Source organism: Meriones unguiculatus, chromosome 11, assembly GCF_030254825.1.
Source record: "Meriones unguiculatus strain TT.TT164.6M chromosome 11, Bangor_MerUng_6.1, whole genome shotgun sequence".
Lineage (NCBI taxonomy): Eukaryota > Metazoa > Chordata > Mammalia > Rodentia > Muridae > Meriones > Meriones unguiculatus.
This window is the reverse complement of record NC_083359.1, coordinates 99,098,978-99,111,705: the sequence shown is the minus strand read 5'-3', so window position 1 is coordinate 99,111,705 and position 12,728 is coordinate 99,098,978. Positions and strand designations below refer to the sequence as shown.

At 42.7% G+C, this 12,728-nt stretch overlaps 1 protein-coding gene across 4 annotated transcripts in view; it reads left to right on the top strand.

Annotated features, from left to right (window-relative positions):
- Positions 1-275: 275 nt before the first annotated feature.
- Positions 276-12,728, top strand: part of Ahctf1 (AT-hook containing transcription factor 1) — a 53,983-nt gene continuing 41,530 nt past the window's right edge. Inside the window, exons 1-5 of one of the 4 annotated variants that reach the window (XM_060364785.1) lie at positions 276-422; positions 4,281-4,408; positions 7,805-8,058; positions 10,218-10,398; positions 11,258-11,465. In XM_060364785.1, coding sequence (XP_060220768.1) covers positions 4,288-4,408; positions 7,805-8,058; positions 10,218-10,398; positions 11,258-11,465 — 764 coding nt within the window. In that variant the 5' untranslated portion in view covers positions 276-422; positions 4,281-4,287. Of the gene's footprint in view, positions 423-444; positions 653-1,018; positions 1,038-4,280; positions 4,409-5,306; positions 5,410-7,804; positions 8,059-10,217; positions 10,399-11,257; positions 11,466-12,728 lie in introns of those variants that run through there. The other 3 variants (XM_060364784.1, XM_060364782.1, XM_060364783.1) reach the window with 3 other exon arrangements.

Here is a 12,728-nt window from a genome sequence, read left to right as displayed (position 1 = left end):
GAAGAATGATTATTGCTTGGCTTCCAGCAGAACGGACCACAGGATTACGCTCCACCTTAGTTCGCCGATGCCGGCCACGCCCACACCACGCCCATCGCGCAAAGCACGGTGGGACTTGTAGTCTTTCCCCCCACATCTACTCCCAGGAGGCGGGGAGGCCCTGCTTTACGTAAATGAACCCTTCTTCCCAACGCAGTTTCCCTTTTCTCCCTTTCCGCCAGGCCTACTAGGGAAGGTTTGAAAATTCCCGCGGAGTCGGCACCCGAGGCCGGAACCCTCGCGAGAAGTCGGCCCCGCAGCGGGATCTGCGCTCCTCTCCCCGCCCTGGCCGCGCTCCTTCCCTCGGCGGAGAGGCTCCGTGTGGGGTTCGGGCAGTGCGCCCGGGGTACTGCGCAGAGCACGGCCTGCGCGGTGCCAGCCTAGTAAGTCGAGTCGCCGGCGGGGAGGACGCGGCGCGGGCAGCGGCGGAGTTGGAAGCCGGGATTGGGCCGAGGCGCCACCGGGGCCTGAGGGGGCCCGGCGAGCGGCCGAGCGAGGAGCGGCTTCCGCGGGCGGGGGCGCGCGCCGGGCCGTGTCTCCCGGGAGATGCTGTGACGGACCGCACGGAAGCAGCGGCGCCGCGGCAGTCGGCGGCCTGGGCCGCGGGGCTCAGGTAGGGCGGGGAGCCGCAGGCCCGCGTGCCGAGGCCGGGCCGGCCGGGGCGGCGAGGCCCGGGCCTAGGCCGGGTGCTCCGCCGCGCGGGGCAGCGGCGTCCGCGAGCCGCGACCGGTGCGGCTCGTTCCAGCGCTCGGGCGTTAGTTACATAACCTCGGCGGCGAGCTCTGGCACATGGCGGCAGAGTCCCGTCTCCGCGCTCACCTCCCGCGCCCGTGGGCGGCACCTCAGCCCCCCGGGGCGGGCCCGACTCGAGACCCCGAGCCGTCGTGGTGTAGCGGGGCGATGGAGACCTTTCTGGGGCGTTCCCCGCTGGCAGCCGCGGGCCCTCCGGGTCTCTCCAGCGTTGGTGTGCCTTCCACATGGTCCTGTGCTTGGCTCGGGTGAGCCCTGGGCGGGGAAGAAAGTTTGACTCGCGAATGCGGGTCGTGAATGGGTCTGGTACGGGACGTTTAGGATAACCGAGTCAGGGGCTGGTCTGCGAGGGTTGGGGGCGATTCGGCTGACTCTTGCGGGCGTCTGTTACTTGTGCCTTTTGAATGGATAGCTACTTGTGGTCTGTTGAGACCGGCGGCTTTTGTTGACTTTGTGGAACATTTCTGTTTGGTACCGTGGAGGGAGGACCGCGTTCAGGTCCTCACACATCGCCAGGCGAGCGCTGTACCGCCCAGCCGTGTCCCCGGCCTGGGATCGGTTGATTTTTGGTTCCCAAAGCAAACGGCATCCATTCTGTAGAGGTGTGTTTGTTACAGGAAAGTGAGCGTTGTTATTTTTGAGGCCAGTGATCGAAGCGCGTACTGAGCTCGCGCTCCACCACCGAGGTCCAGTCCAAGCCGATGGGCTGTTTTGTTTTTAATTGAGGAGACGATTTTGAAAGAACGTGGGTTTTTTTTTTTTTAATAAGAACAAAAGGTACTTTTGAGTTTTGTTCTTGATATCTTGAAGGATCCATGGGCTTTAAGAACTGTCTTCAGTGAGCTTTAAATAACTGTCAGCCTCTCCTAAGACAAGGTGTTGGGGTGAGTTTACTTATTTCGGGCGGTGATGGCAGGTATGGGGAGACCATATCTTGTGATTTAGTTTGTACTTTTATTGGTTCTAGGGGTTAAATCTGTGACCTCACACGTGCTAGGCGCGGGAACTGCCACTGAGCTACTTACTCTGTTTACTTTCTAAGATCTTCTTAGAGACAGTTATCACTTTGTAGCCAGGCCATCTCCGAATTTGAGCTCCCCTTGCCTCAGCCCCTGGAATAGCTGGGATCACACACTGGCCAGAGCCACAGAGTAACTAGGTAGTAAACTGTTACCAATTTCTAGTGCAGTTTATTTTGTAAACGTTTACAGTTGGAGCACAGATCTCCACTTAACAAAATATTATCCTTTTTAGACCCTCACTTTGTAAATGTACAGGGACTACCAAGAATAAAGTGTTTCTTCTCTAGGTTGATTTAAAGGTCTCTGTAGCCTGTCTAATCCATTCAGTCTTATCTCACAGATTTTCTGTTTTCAGCCTTACAAAGTAAGCACCAGGCCTGGGCTCTCATATTCGTGAAAAGCCGTTTAATGTTTGGAGGCTTATTCTAGAATGTAAACTTCTGGAGGTCAGAGTGTAGTTCTTCCTTGCCCTTTGTTGGCTTCTATCTTTCTCAGTACAGTGTTTTAAAAGTGGATAGCCAAGAATGTTGGTGCAGGATCATACATGTGGCAAATGGAAGCAGAAAACATGAGAAGTTCAAGACCAGCCTGAGCTTCCTGAACTCCTGTCTGAAGACAAAAATTAAACAAAAAGTAAAGCAATGAGTGGTTAATATTTGTATTAAAATGGAAAGAATTTATCCACTTTTTTAGACCAGATACTTAATATATAGGTTTAGAGTTCAGTTTTGGTCAGTAGACCTCAGTTACTTTGGTAATGTGAATATTACTTTGGTAATGTGAATATTTCATTCCAGAAACTTGCTTATGTTATTTAATTTCTTAGCTTTATAAATTTTCTTCATAATGAAATAGTGATATTTTCAAAATAAGAGATGCAGAATATTGAGGGGTTTTAAAATTATATCTTAATGTTTATTGTAACAGTGTATGATGGCATACACCTTTAATTCCATTTCTCAGGAAGGAGAGACAGAAGGATGTCCTAGAGTTTGAGGGCAGTTTATGCTACATAGCAAGCTCTTCTCCCTTTTTCTCTAATTGCAAATAGTAGTAGGCCAATTCAGATTGGATTTCATTCCAAACTTCCTAGTCTTTTTCCTGTTTTGTTATACTTCCTGTTATAAGCCCTGAAATTTATAAATCATGACTGAATTCATCTAGTGTATTTTTCTCCCCCTCTCTGTTAACCTTAGTCTTGCTGTCTCTTTCAAGTGATTTTTTTTTTTAACCTGCTTTACCATTTTGGACATTCAGGCTGTTGCTGAGGAAACAGGTTTAATGACCTTGTATAGTAATTCTGACAGCATAGGCTAAGCTCTGGTATAGCACTGAGCTTTCTCTATTTTTAGTGAGGGTCTTGCTGTAAAACCTTGGCTTGTCTAGAATGTAAACCAGACTGTCTTGGAACTTGTGGCTATCTTCCTCATTTTTCCTCCCAAATACCAAGAACATAGGTCTGTCACCATGTCTAGCTGAGGAGTCTGCCTCTTTGGAACAAGATAGGGTCTCCAGGACTAGATTTGATAGTTAACATTCAAGACCAAAGTCAGCTTGTCTCTCAGTTCTCATTGTCCCTTTTTCCCTTTCTGCTCTGCTTTTTATCTCGTTCAGAAAGATATTTTTCTGTTTAACCAGAACTCTTGGTTTTGTTTTCTGCAAATGGGTGTTTACCTGCATGGATACATGTGAAACGCACACTCGCTGGTGCCTGGTGCTGTAAAGTCAGAAGGAATTGGCTCCCCTGCAACTGGACTTAAGTTGGTGGCTGAACCAAACCAGCGTCTTCCCCAAAAGCAGTATCTCCAGCCCTACTTTTTGGTTACTTACAACAGAAGTGGTTATTTACAAATGAAGGGACTTTAGTCTTCTGTATAGTAGAAATTAAGGATTATAATTTAGATTTAGATTTAAAGATTATAATTTAGATTTTTTTTTTCTATCTAGTAAAAGATAGGTATCAGATTCCGTTTTTGCAGTTTCTGGGGAATCTGGACATTATTTAGGTTTCTTTTTTCCTTGAAAAACAAACTTTTTTTCAGGGTTGAAGATGTTAGTTTAGAGGCACTGGGCCAATCCCAGCATACAAAAAGGAAAAGGAGTAAAGTATGGAAAAGAGTAACTCTTAGTATGGGCCTGTCCCTGTTTACTGCTTTGTCTGTTGTTGCTCTTTCTGAAGGTTGGGCAGTGAGGTGAATTACACAGAAGCGTTGTCACAGAACGGGAATAAAGGATATCCTCAGGACATCTGGCTTTGTGAATATATTCCTAAGGCTGCCTGAAAGAAATAGTTTCTTAGGAAATTGATTTTTATAGATGTTGAACCCATATGTGTATAATTATTTCACTTTATTTACTTTTGTATGTGACTTGCTTTCCCTCATATTCACTCTGATGAGAAATAATGAAATGTACTGTACAATAGAACAAATAATCATGATAATTTTATTTTTTTAAAAATGTTTACAGTGGAAGTATGCAAGACTTAACTGCTCAAGTGACTAGTGATCTCCTGCAGTTCCCGGAAGTGACTGTTGAAGCTCTTGGAGAAGATGAGATAACATTAGAGTCTGTGCTTCGTGGAAAGTTTGCTGCAGGTAAATAAGGTTGCTGATGAGTCACTAATTGGGACTGGAGCTCAGTGGTAAGACACTTGCTGCTGGCCCTTCTCATGGTCCTAGTTTAGTTTCCGTTACTCTGAACACCGATAACCCGTACCCGTACTCATGCATACACACACATGAATGCTGGGGGGCGGGGGGGGAGTTAGCAGTTAAGAGCACTTGCTGCTTAATCATGAGGACTGGAGCTGGGCTGTTCAGCCATTCACAAACCTGTAATTTCAGCTTCACGAGATCACCCTCTTCTGGCCTCCACAGGCAATCTCATATCCTCATAGAGACAAAACACACCCACACATAAATAAAATAGATACTTATTTAAAAGAATTTTGTTTGTTTTTCTGAGACAGGGTTTCTCTGTGTAACAACCCTGGCAGTCCTGGACTTGCTTTATAGACCAGGCTGGCCTCAAACTCAGAGATCTGCTTGCCTTTGCTGGGATTAAAGGTGTGCAGTGACCACACTCAGCAAAAACAGAAAAATTACCAATTTGGTTTGTAAGACAAATATATATTAGTTTCTGTTAGTTTTATTTTTATTTTTTAACAAAATCTCAATTGTTCAATTTTACCACTGCAGTGGCTCCTCTGTGTGCTTCTTGCTACATTTGTGGGCTGCTAGAGGGAGATACTCTAAGTGAGGGCCTTGGGCCTGCGCTGTGCTAAGATTGTCCTCCTAATACCTACTGAACAGGTCCACTTTTGGTCCTGGTTGGCTGCAGACCTAATGGGACCTAATGGCACTGTAACTTCCCCTATCCCATCTTAATATATACTTTCTTTTGAATTGTGTGGTACAACAGAACTGTACCAAAGCAGCAGATTCCTCCTTGTTCTTGTTCTTTTTGTTCTTCTCTCTCTTTTTTTTTTTTTAGATTGGGTCTCACTATGTAGCTCTGTCTGTCCTGGAACTCACCAACTAGACCAGACTGGCCTCAAACTCAGAGATTTGAATGCTTTTGCCTCCCGGGATTACAGGTGTGCATCACTGCGCCTGGCTCCATGACAGCTTTTTATTGCAAAAAAACTCTAAGTAGGTATTAATCTGTGTACCTGAGAATAGAAAGGCTAATCAATGTGATCCTGATGCACACATAGCAAGTTTAGAAAGGAGCCTTGAGGCGCTTTCTCAGACAACTAGGAATAGCGCTTCCTCAAGATCTAGCCATACCACTCCTAGGCATATATCCAAAAGAGGCTCAAGTACACAAAAAGGACATTTGCTCAGCCATGTTTGTAGTAGCTTTATTTGTAATAGCCAGAAGCTGGAAACAGCCCAGATGCCCCTCAACTGAAGAATGGGTGCAGAAATTGTGGTACATCTACACAATGGAGTATTACTCAGCAATGAAAAATAAGGAAATCATGAAATTTGCAGGTAAATGGTGGGACCTGGAAAGGATCATCCTGAGTGAGTTGTCCCAGAAGCAAAAAGACACACACGGTATATACTCACTCATATAAACATACAACATAGGATAAACCCACTAAAATCTGTACATCTAAACAAACTAAGCAAGAGAGAGGACCCTAACTAAAATGCTCAATCCCCATCCTGAAAGGCAAAGAGGATGGGCATCAGAAGAAGAAGAAAACAGGAAACAACCTAGGAACCTGCTACAGAGGGCCTCGGAAAGCCAGAAGAAGAAAACAGGAAACAACCTAGGAACCTGCCACAGAGGGCCTTCTCTGAAAGCCTCTGCCCTGCAGACTATCAAAGCAGACGCTGAGACTTATGGACAACTGTCGGGCAGAGTGAATGGAATTTTATGTAAGAAGTGGGAAATAGTAAGAGCTGGAGAGGACAGGAATTCCACAAGGAGAGCAACAGAACAAGAAAATTTGAACACAGGGAACTTCCCAGAGACTCATATTCCAACCAAGGACTATTCATGGAGATAACCTTAGAACCCCTGTACAGATGTAGCCCATGATAGTTCAGTGTCCAGGTGGGTTACATAGTAATGGGAAGAGGGACTGCCTCTGACATAATCTGATTGGCCTGCTCTTTGATCACCTCCCCCTGAGGGGGGAACAGCCATACCAGGCCACAGAAGATTACAATGCAGCCATTACTGATGAGAACTGATAGACTAAGATCAGAAAGAAAGAGAGGAAGACCTCCCCTATCAGTGGACTTGGGGAGGGGCATGCATGCAGAGAGGGGAGGGAGGGTGGGACCGGGAGGGGCTTATGGGGGGATACAAAATGAATAAAGTGTAATTAATAAAAGTTAAATAAAAAAATAAAAAATAAAAAAAAGGAGCCTTGAGCCTCTGGCATTCTGGTCTCCAGTACATAGTATCCCTCAACTAGGAGCTCTTGCGTCTAGCTGTCTGTGGGTGCATTTTTTTGTGTGGGGCTTTTCCTGGGGACATAGAACTTACTGCTTATACAGATAGTAACCTACAACAGACCAAAGTAACAATTACACTAGGTTTGTGAATTTATTGGAATTATAGGAGTGTGAGTGATGGCTATTACAGGAAAAAGAAGTGACTCAAAGGCAGCTGCATCATTGAAAAGCCATCCCCAACCTGGGTGATTTCTCATGAAAGTTGCTTCCCTGGAGTCCTCTATACAATTTACAATCTGTTGTCAGTTCTGTTGGTTGGTTTCTTTCTCTCAGGAAGAGAACCCATGACTCTTGCAAGTTTAAGCTTTCTCAGCTGTGTACAGTTTGTTTACTTTCTGGGTCTCATGAACCTTCCCTCTCCTGGTAGGTTTTCCATTAGAAAAAATAGTTACAGAATAATGGGCATCTTCATGGTAACAGAGCAGTTACCTTCATCTAGTGGCTCATGTGGAAATGTAGGATGTTTGGTTTGAATTTCTTGAAACATCTCACTATATAGTTCTCCTTCAGTCTCGTAAATACTGGGATTATAAGCATGCAGTGCCAATGTCCAGTATAGGGTCTTTTCTTAATTCTTTTTTTTATACTTCATATCTACCCATCAATAAGTAAATCATATTCTCTCTGTAAGATGAAACTTTTTTTTAATTTAGTTATTCACTTTACAAGATGAAACTCTTAATCCATTCTTTTCACAGTCACCAACTAGTGTGTATCATTTCACAATATCTGCTTTCTCTTTTTCTCTCTTTTTTTTGGTTGCTGCTTAGTGGCTAGATAACATTAGATTGTGTTGAATAAATTTATGAATTTGGGCACCAATGTGGTCTCTACTGCATGATTTTACTGCTGTAGTTCTTTATTTTTTTTGAGGAACACTGTGCTTTGGTTTCAATTCAGGAGGGGTTAGTAATAGTTTGTATAATAAAGTAAGGGTTATAAAAGAGCTAACTACTAGATTTGTTATGTTGCAGTGATATTATAATCAGTAATTTTGCTTCTTTTTTCCCTCCATAGGAAAAAACGGACTAGCATGCTTAGCTTGTGGCCCGCAACTTGAAGTTGTAAACTCTCTAACAGGAGAGCGGTTGTCTGCATACAGATTTAGTGGAGTAAATGAACAGCGCCCTGTAGTCCTTGCAGTGAAAGAGTTCTCTTGGCATAAGAGAACTGGATTGTTAATAGGGTTGGAAGAAGCCGACGGCAGCATTCTTTGTCTTTATGACCTTGGCATATCAAGAGTGGTCAAAGCAGTTGTTCTTCCTGGAAGGGTATGTACTGGTTAAGATTCCTTGATAGTTTTCCTTTCCAGGCTGAAAGCTTATAAGATGTTCTTCTTACCTTAAAAACTAATTGAACTTTACATTTACAATTAATATATTTTCATGTAATGATCACCTTCAATATACAGTTCAAATCTTTTACTTAGGGGCATGAGGGGTGTGCATGCACATGCGTGCTCATATGATGGTCAGGGCAACTTGTGGGACTCAGACCTACCTCTCCTTTTACCTTTATTTGGGTTCCAGGCATCAAATTCAGGTTGTCAGGCTTACATCCTTGGGCAGCAAGTAGCTTTACTGTCTGCTTTTTACTGGCCCCTCAAAAATTTAAGATGACCAGGTACAGTAGGACATTCATTTAATCCTAGCACTCAGGAGGCAGAGACAGGTGGGTCTCTTGAGTTCAAGGCAAGAGTCATCATTCAACTATGTATAGCCAAGGCTACCCAGTGAGACCCTGTCTTAAAAAAAGAGCAGATTATAACTTATTTAGACAGTCTGTACCCCTTTCAAGATTTTGAGGGAGCTGGAGAGATGGCTCAGCAGGTAAGAGCACTGTCTGCTCTTCTAGAGGTCCTGAGTTCAATTTCCAGCAATCACATGGTGGCTCACGACCATCTATACTGGAATCTGATGTCCTCTTGTGGCATACAGGCATACATGCAGATAGCGCACTCATATATAAAATAAAATCTTTTTTAAAAACGATTTTAAAGGAGCTGGAGAGATGGCTCAGAGGTTAAAAGCATTGGCTGCTCTTCCAAAGGTTTTCAGTTCAATTCCTAGCAACCACATGGTGGCTCACAACCACCTATAATGAGATCTAGTGCCCTCTTCTGGAGTTCAGGTATATATGCAGACAGAACATTGTAAACATAATATATAAATAAATCTTTAAAAAGATTTTAAAATTGAATGTGTTATGCATGTTTTGCCTGCATATATGTCTGTGTAGTGTGTGCATGCTGTACTCACAGGGCATTGAATCTGCTAGAACTGGAATTAAAGATGGTTGTTAGCTATCATGTGGCACCTCTGGAAGGGCAGCCATTGCTGTTAATTGCTGAGCCATTTTCTAACTCTGGTTTTACACCTTTGATAAAAACACAACATCTTGTTTGTTGTGAACATTGGCTTTTTTGGTGTTATGTTATTTGGAAAGTACCTTGGTCACTGTTCTGTTGCTCTGAAGATACGCTATGACCAAGGCAACACGTTTAATTGGGGTTTGCTTAGAGTTTCAGAAGCTTAACCCATTATAATTACGGCAAGGAGCATGGCAGACAGGCATGGTAGGTAAATAGCTGAGAGCTATCTACATCCTGATCCACAATCAAAGGAGAGAGAGAATCTGAGCTTGTTGTGGGCTTTTAAAATCTCAGGCCCACCCCCAGTGATACTTTTCTCCCAATATGGCCATACCTACTCCAACAGGGATATACCTCCTAGTCCTTCTAATCCTTTCAAACAGTTCTACTGTGTGGTGGCTAAACGTTCAAATGTGTGGGGCTGTTGTTTTTGTCTTTTTGAGACAGGGTTTCTCTGTACAGCCATGGCTGTCATGGAATCTCTTTGGTAGATTAGGCTGGCCTTGAATTCACAGAGTTCTCTGCCTTACAATTTTTAAGTTTGTGTTCCAAGCTTCAGTCTATTTCATCTTTAAACAGATAATTGCATGTATTTCAGTAAAAATTATGTAAACAAAATGAGCTAGCTAACAAATGACTAGCCTAGACCATGCTATCAATAAACATCAGTTAATTTTCATTTTTCTTAAGATTTATGTATTATGTATACAGTATTCTGCATGCATGTGTGCCTGCATATCAGATGTGGGTACCAGATCTTCTTAGAGAAGGTTGGGAGTCACCATGTGGTTGCTGGGAATTGAAATCAGGACCTATGGAAGTGCTCAGCAGCCGGTGCCCTTAACCTCTGAGCCATCTCAACTCCCTAATTTTCATTTTTTATTATGTTGATATAATAGCATAATTTTGAAGTATATCTGAGAATTTCCATTTTCTAACATTCATAGATATCATACAAATTAAGATTCAAAATAATATTTAAGTCTGTTTAAGTTACTAATATGCCTTGATATCAAATCTTATTTGATTTAGCTTCTAATCACATATTCTGATTCCTAGGTAACAGCTATCGAGCCTATAATTAATCACGGAGGAGCCAGCGCAAGCACTCAGCATTTACATCCAAGTCTTCGATGGCTTTTTGGTGTGGCAGCTGTAGTAACTGATGTTGGACAGATCCTTCTGATTGACCTGTGTTTGGATGACTTGTCATGTAGTCAAAATGAAGTAGAGGCATCAGGTAATTGAGCTATTTTTTATTGGGAAACAAAAACCGAGCATTTCAGTGTGTGGCATAATGGAAATTTTGCCTTTTCAAGACAGGGTTTGTGTAGCCCCGGCTGTCCTGGAACTCATTCTGTAGATCAGGCTGTCTCTGAACTCAAGATATCTGCCTCCTAATATTTTTCAAATAGAAATTTCTTCTGTTGTGTGTGCCTGGCACTGTAGTCTTCTTGGATAAGTCACGTTACTTTTTTGGAATGTCGATATAGTAAAGTAGACTTTGAAAAATGTAGAGATTGGGTGAGGCAGCAGGATTACGAATGAGATCAGGGTAGCATAGAATCTGTAAAGCTCTAGGCCAGGTCAGCCTAGTTAATGAGACTCTTTCTCAAGAAAAGTGAAAAGGAAGAAATGATAAAAGGCTAATGGTTTGTTTCCATATGTATACTAAAAGGATCTACTTTATTTTTATGTGTGAGTTTTTCCTGCGTATACTTGGTTCCTGTCGAGGTCAGAAGATAGTGTTAGGTACTCTGGGAACTGGAGTTGTATACATGTGTGGAGAGATCAGAGGACATCCTTTTGGATTCAGTTCTCTCCTTCCTGTCTTTATTTTAAAATCTTATATTTTGTGTGCATGTATATGTGTCATTGTGTACATGTGAAGGTCAGAGGACAACTTGCAGGAGATGGTTCTCTGCTTCTACCATGTGGGTCTAAGGAATTGAACTCAGGTCAGTAAGCCTTAGTGACGGGTATCTTTTATCAAGTGAGCCATCTTGACAGTCCCCAGTGTACACCTGTATGTGGAATCTAGGAATTGAACTCTGCTGGCCCTTACTTAGTTTCTTAATCTTACTTGTCTTTTATTTTAGACCTTGAAGTTATCACTGGTATTCCAGCTGAAGTACCACACATCAGAGAGAGTGTGATGAGAGAAGGGCGCCACCTGTGTTTCCAGTTAGTAAGCCCATCAGGAATAGCCATTTCTACTCTCAGCTATATTAGCAGGACAAATCAGCTTGCTGTAGGTTTTTCTGATGGCTACTTAGCACTCTGGAACATGAAAAGCATGAAAAGAGAGTAAGTATAATTTTTTTTTCTCTTAGTTGATGATTAATCATTTCTTTTAAGTAAAATGCATCAGATATTTGAAAATTAGTATAAGAAAAATGACTGTGTGTATAATTTAATACGTCATAGTTTGATAAGGAAATTATTCAGAATGTAAATTTAGGTTGGTTCTTTCAGAGTTTATAAAGTATCAGTAGAGGATCAAGATTGGGGCCCAGCATGGACAGCAAAGCAAGGTCCATACAACCCTGGCCTTTATAGAGTACCTTAGCTCAAAGAGAAGAAAGACAAAAGGGTGAGGGCATTACAGTAATTGTGATAGCCCATTTGCTGATCAAGCACATCTGTGAATAAACTGCGTATGTGTGTAGTGTGACTTCTGTACTCTATTAATAACAACAGTTTAAGTGTTCTTGGTATTTTTTTTAATAAAAGTCAATTATTGAATACTTAGTAAATTTTTTATGCTGTTAAATTTCCCTTAAATGTAATTGAACTGAAATTTGCATGGAACTAAAGCAGCTTGTGATAATGAAGCAAGCAGCAAATGAAATACCAGATTGTAGTTTTTAGGTAAGAGATAGGCCCGTGTCTATTAGATGTTTAAGTTTCTTTACCCTTTATTTTCCCCCAGCTATGTTGGTATGTTTCTTGGGTATTTTGTCTTTCTCATAGGTTGTCCTTCTCTGTTCTTGTTCATGTCAACCTTTTACTAGCTCCACTTTTGAATTGCTGCTAAAACAGCATCTGGAAAAATGTTACATTTACAGCATTGGTTTTGTTTTTTTTTTTTTTTTTTTTTACATTTATTTGTTGGCTTATCATGCTTATAAAGCTGATATATTTAGTTTCTTTAGCTGATATCTTTAGTTTCTTACTGATTGCCTTTTTTGTCCCTAATTTTTAAATCGTGAGGGGAGGGAGACTTACATGTGCCACAGTGCATATGGCGGTTAGTATAATTTCAGGAGTCTCTTCCCCTTACACCATGTAGACTCTGGGGACTGCAGTCAGGCCATCAGGCTTGGTAGCACATGATTTACGGGCTGAGACATCTCATGGGCCCTCATCTATTGTTTTTCATAGTAGAAAATTGACTTTAAACGCAAGGGACAGCGGGGTATCGTGCCTCTAGCACTGGGGAGATGGAGACGGAGGCAGAATGGTGAGTGTCAGGCCAGCTTCAGCTGTGCGGCAAGTCTGCGAGCAACCTGGGTGACCTGAGACTCTGAAAAAGCAAACAGGTTGGATTATTGTGGCAGCTGTTCTGCC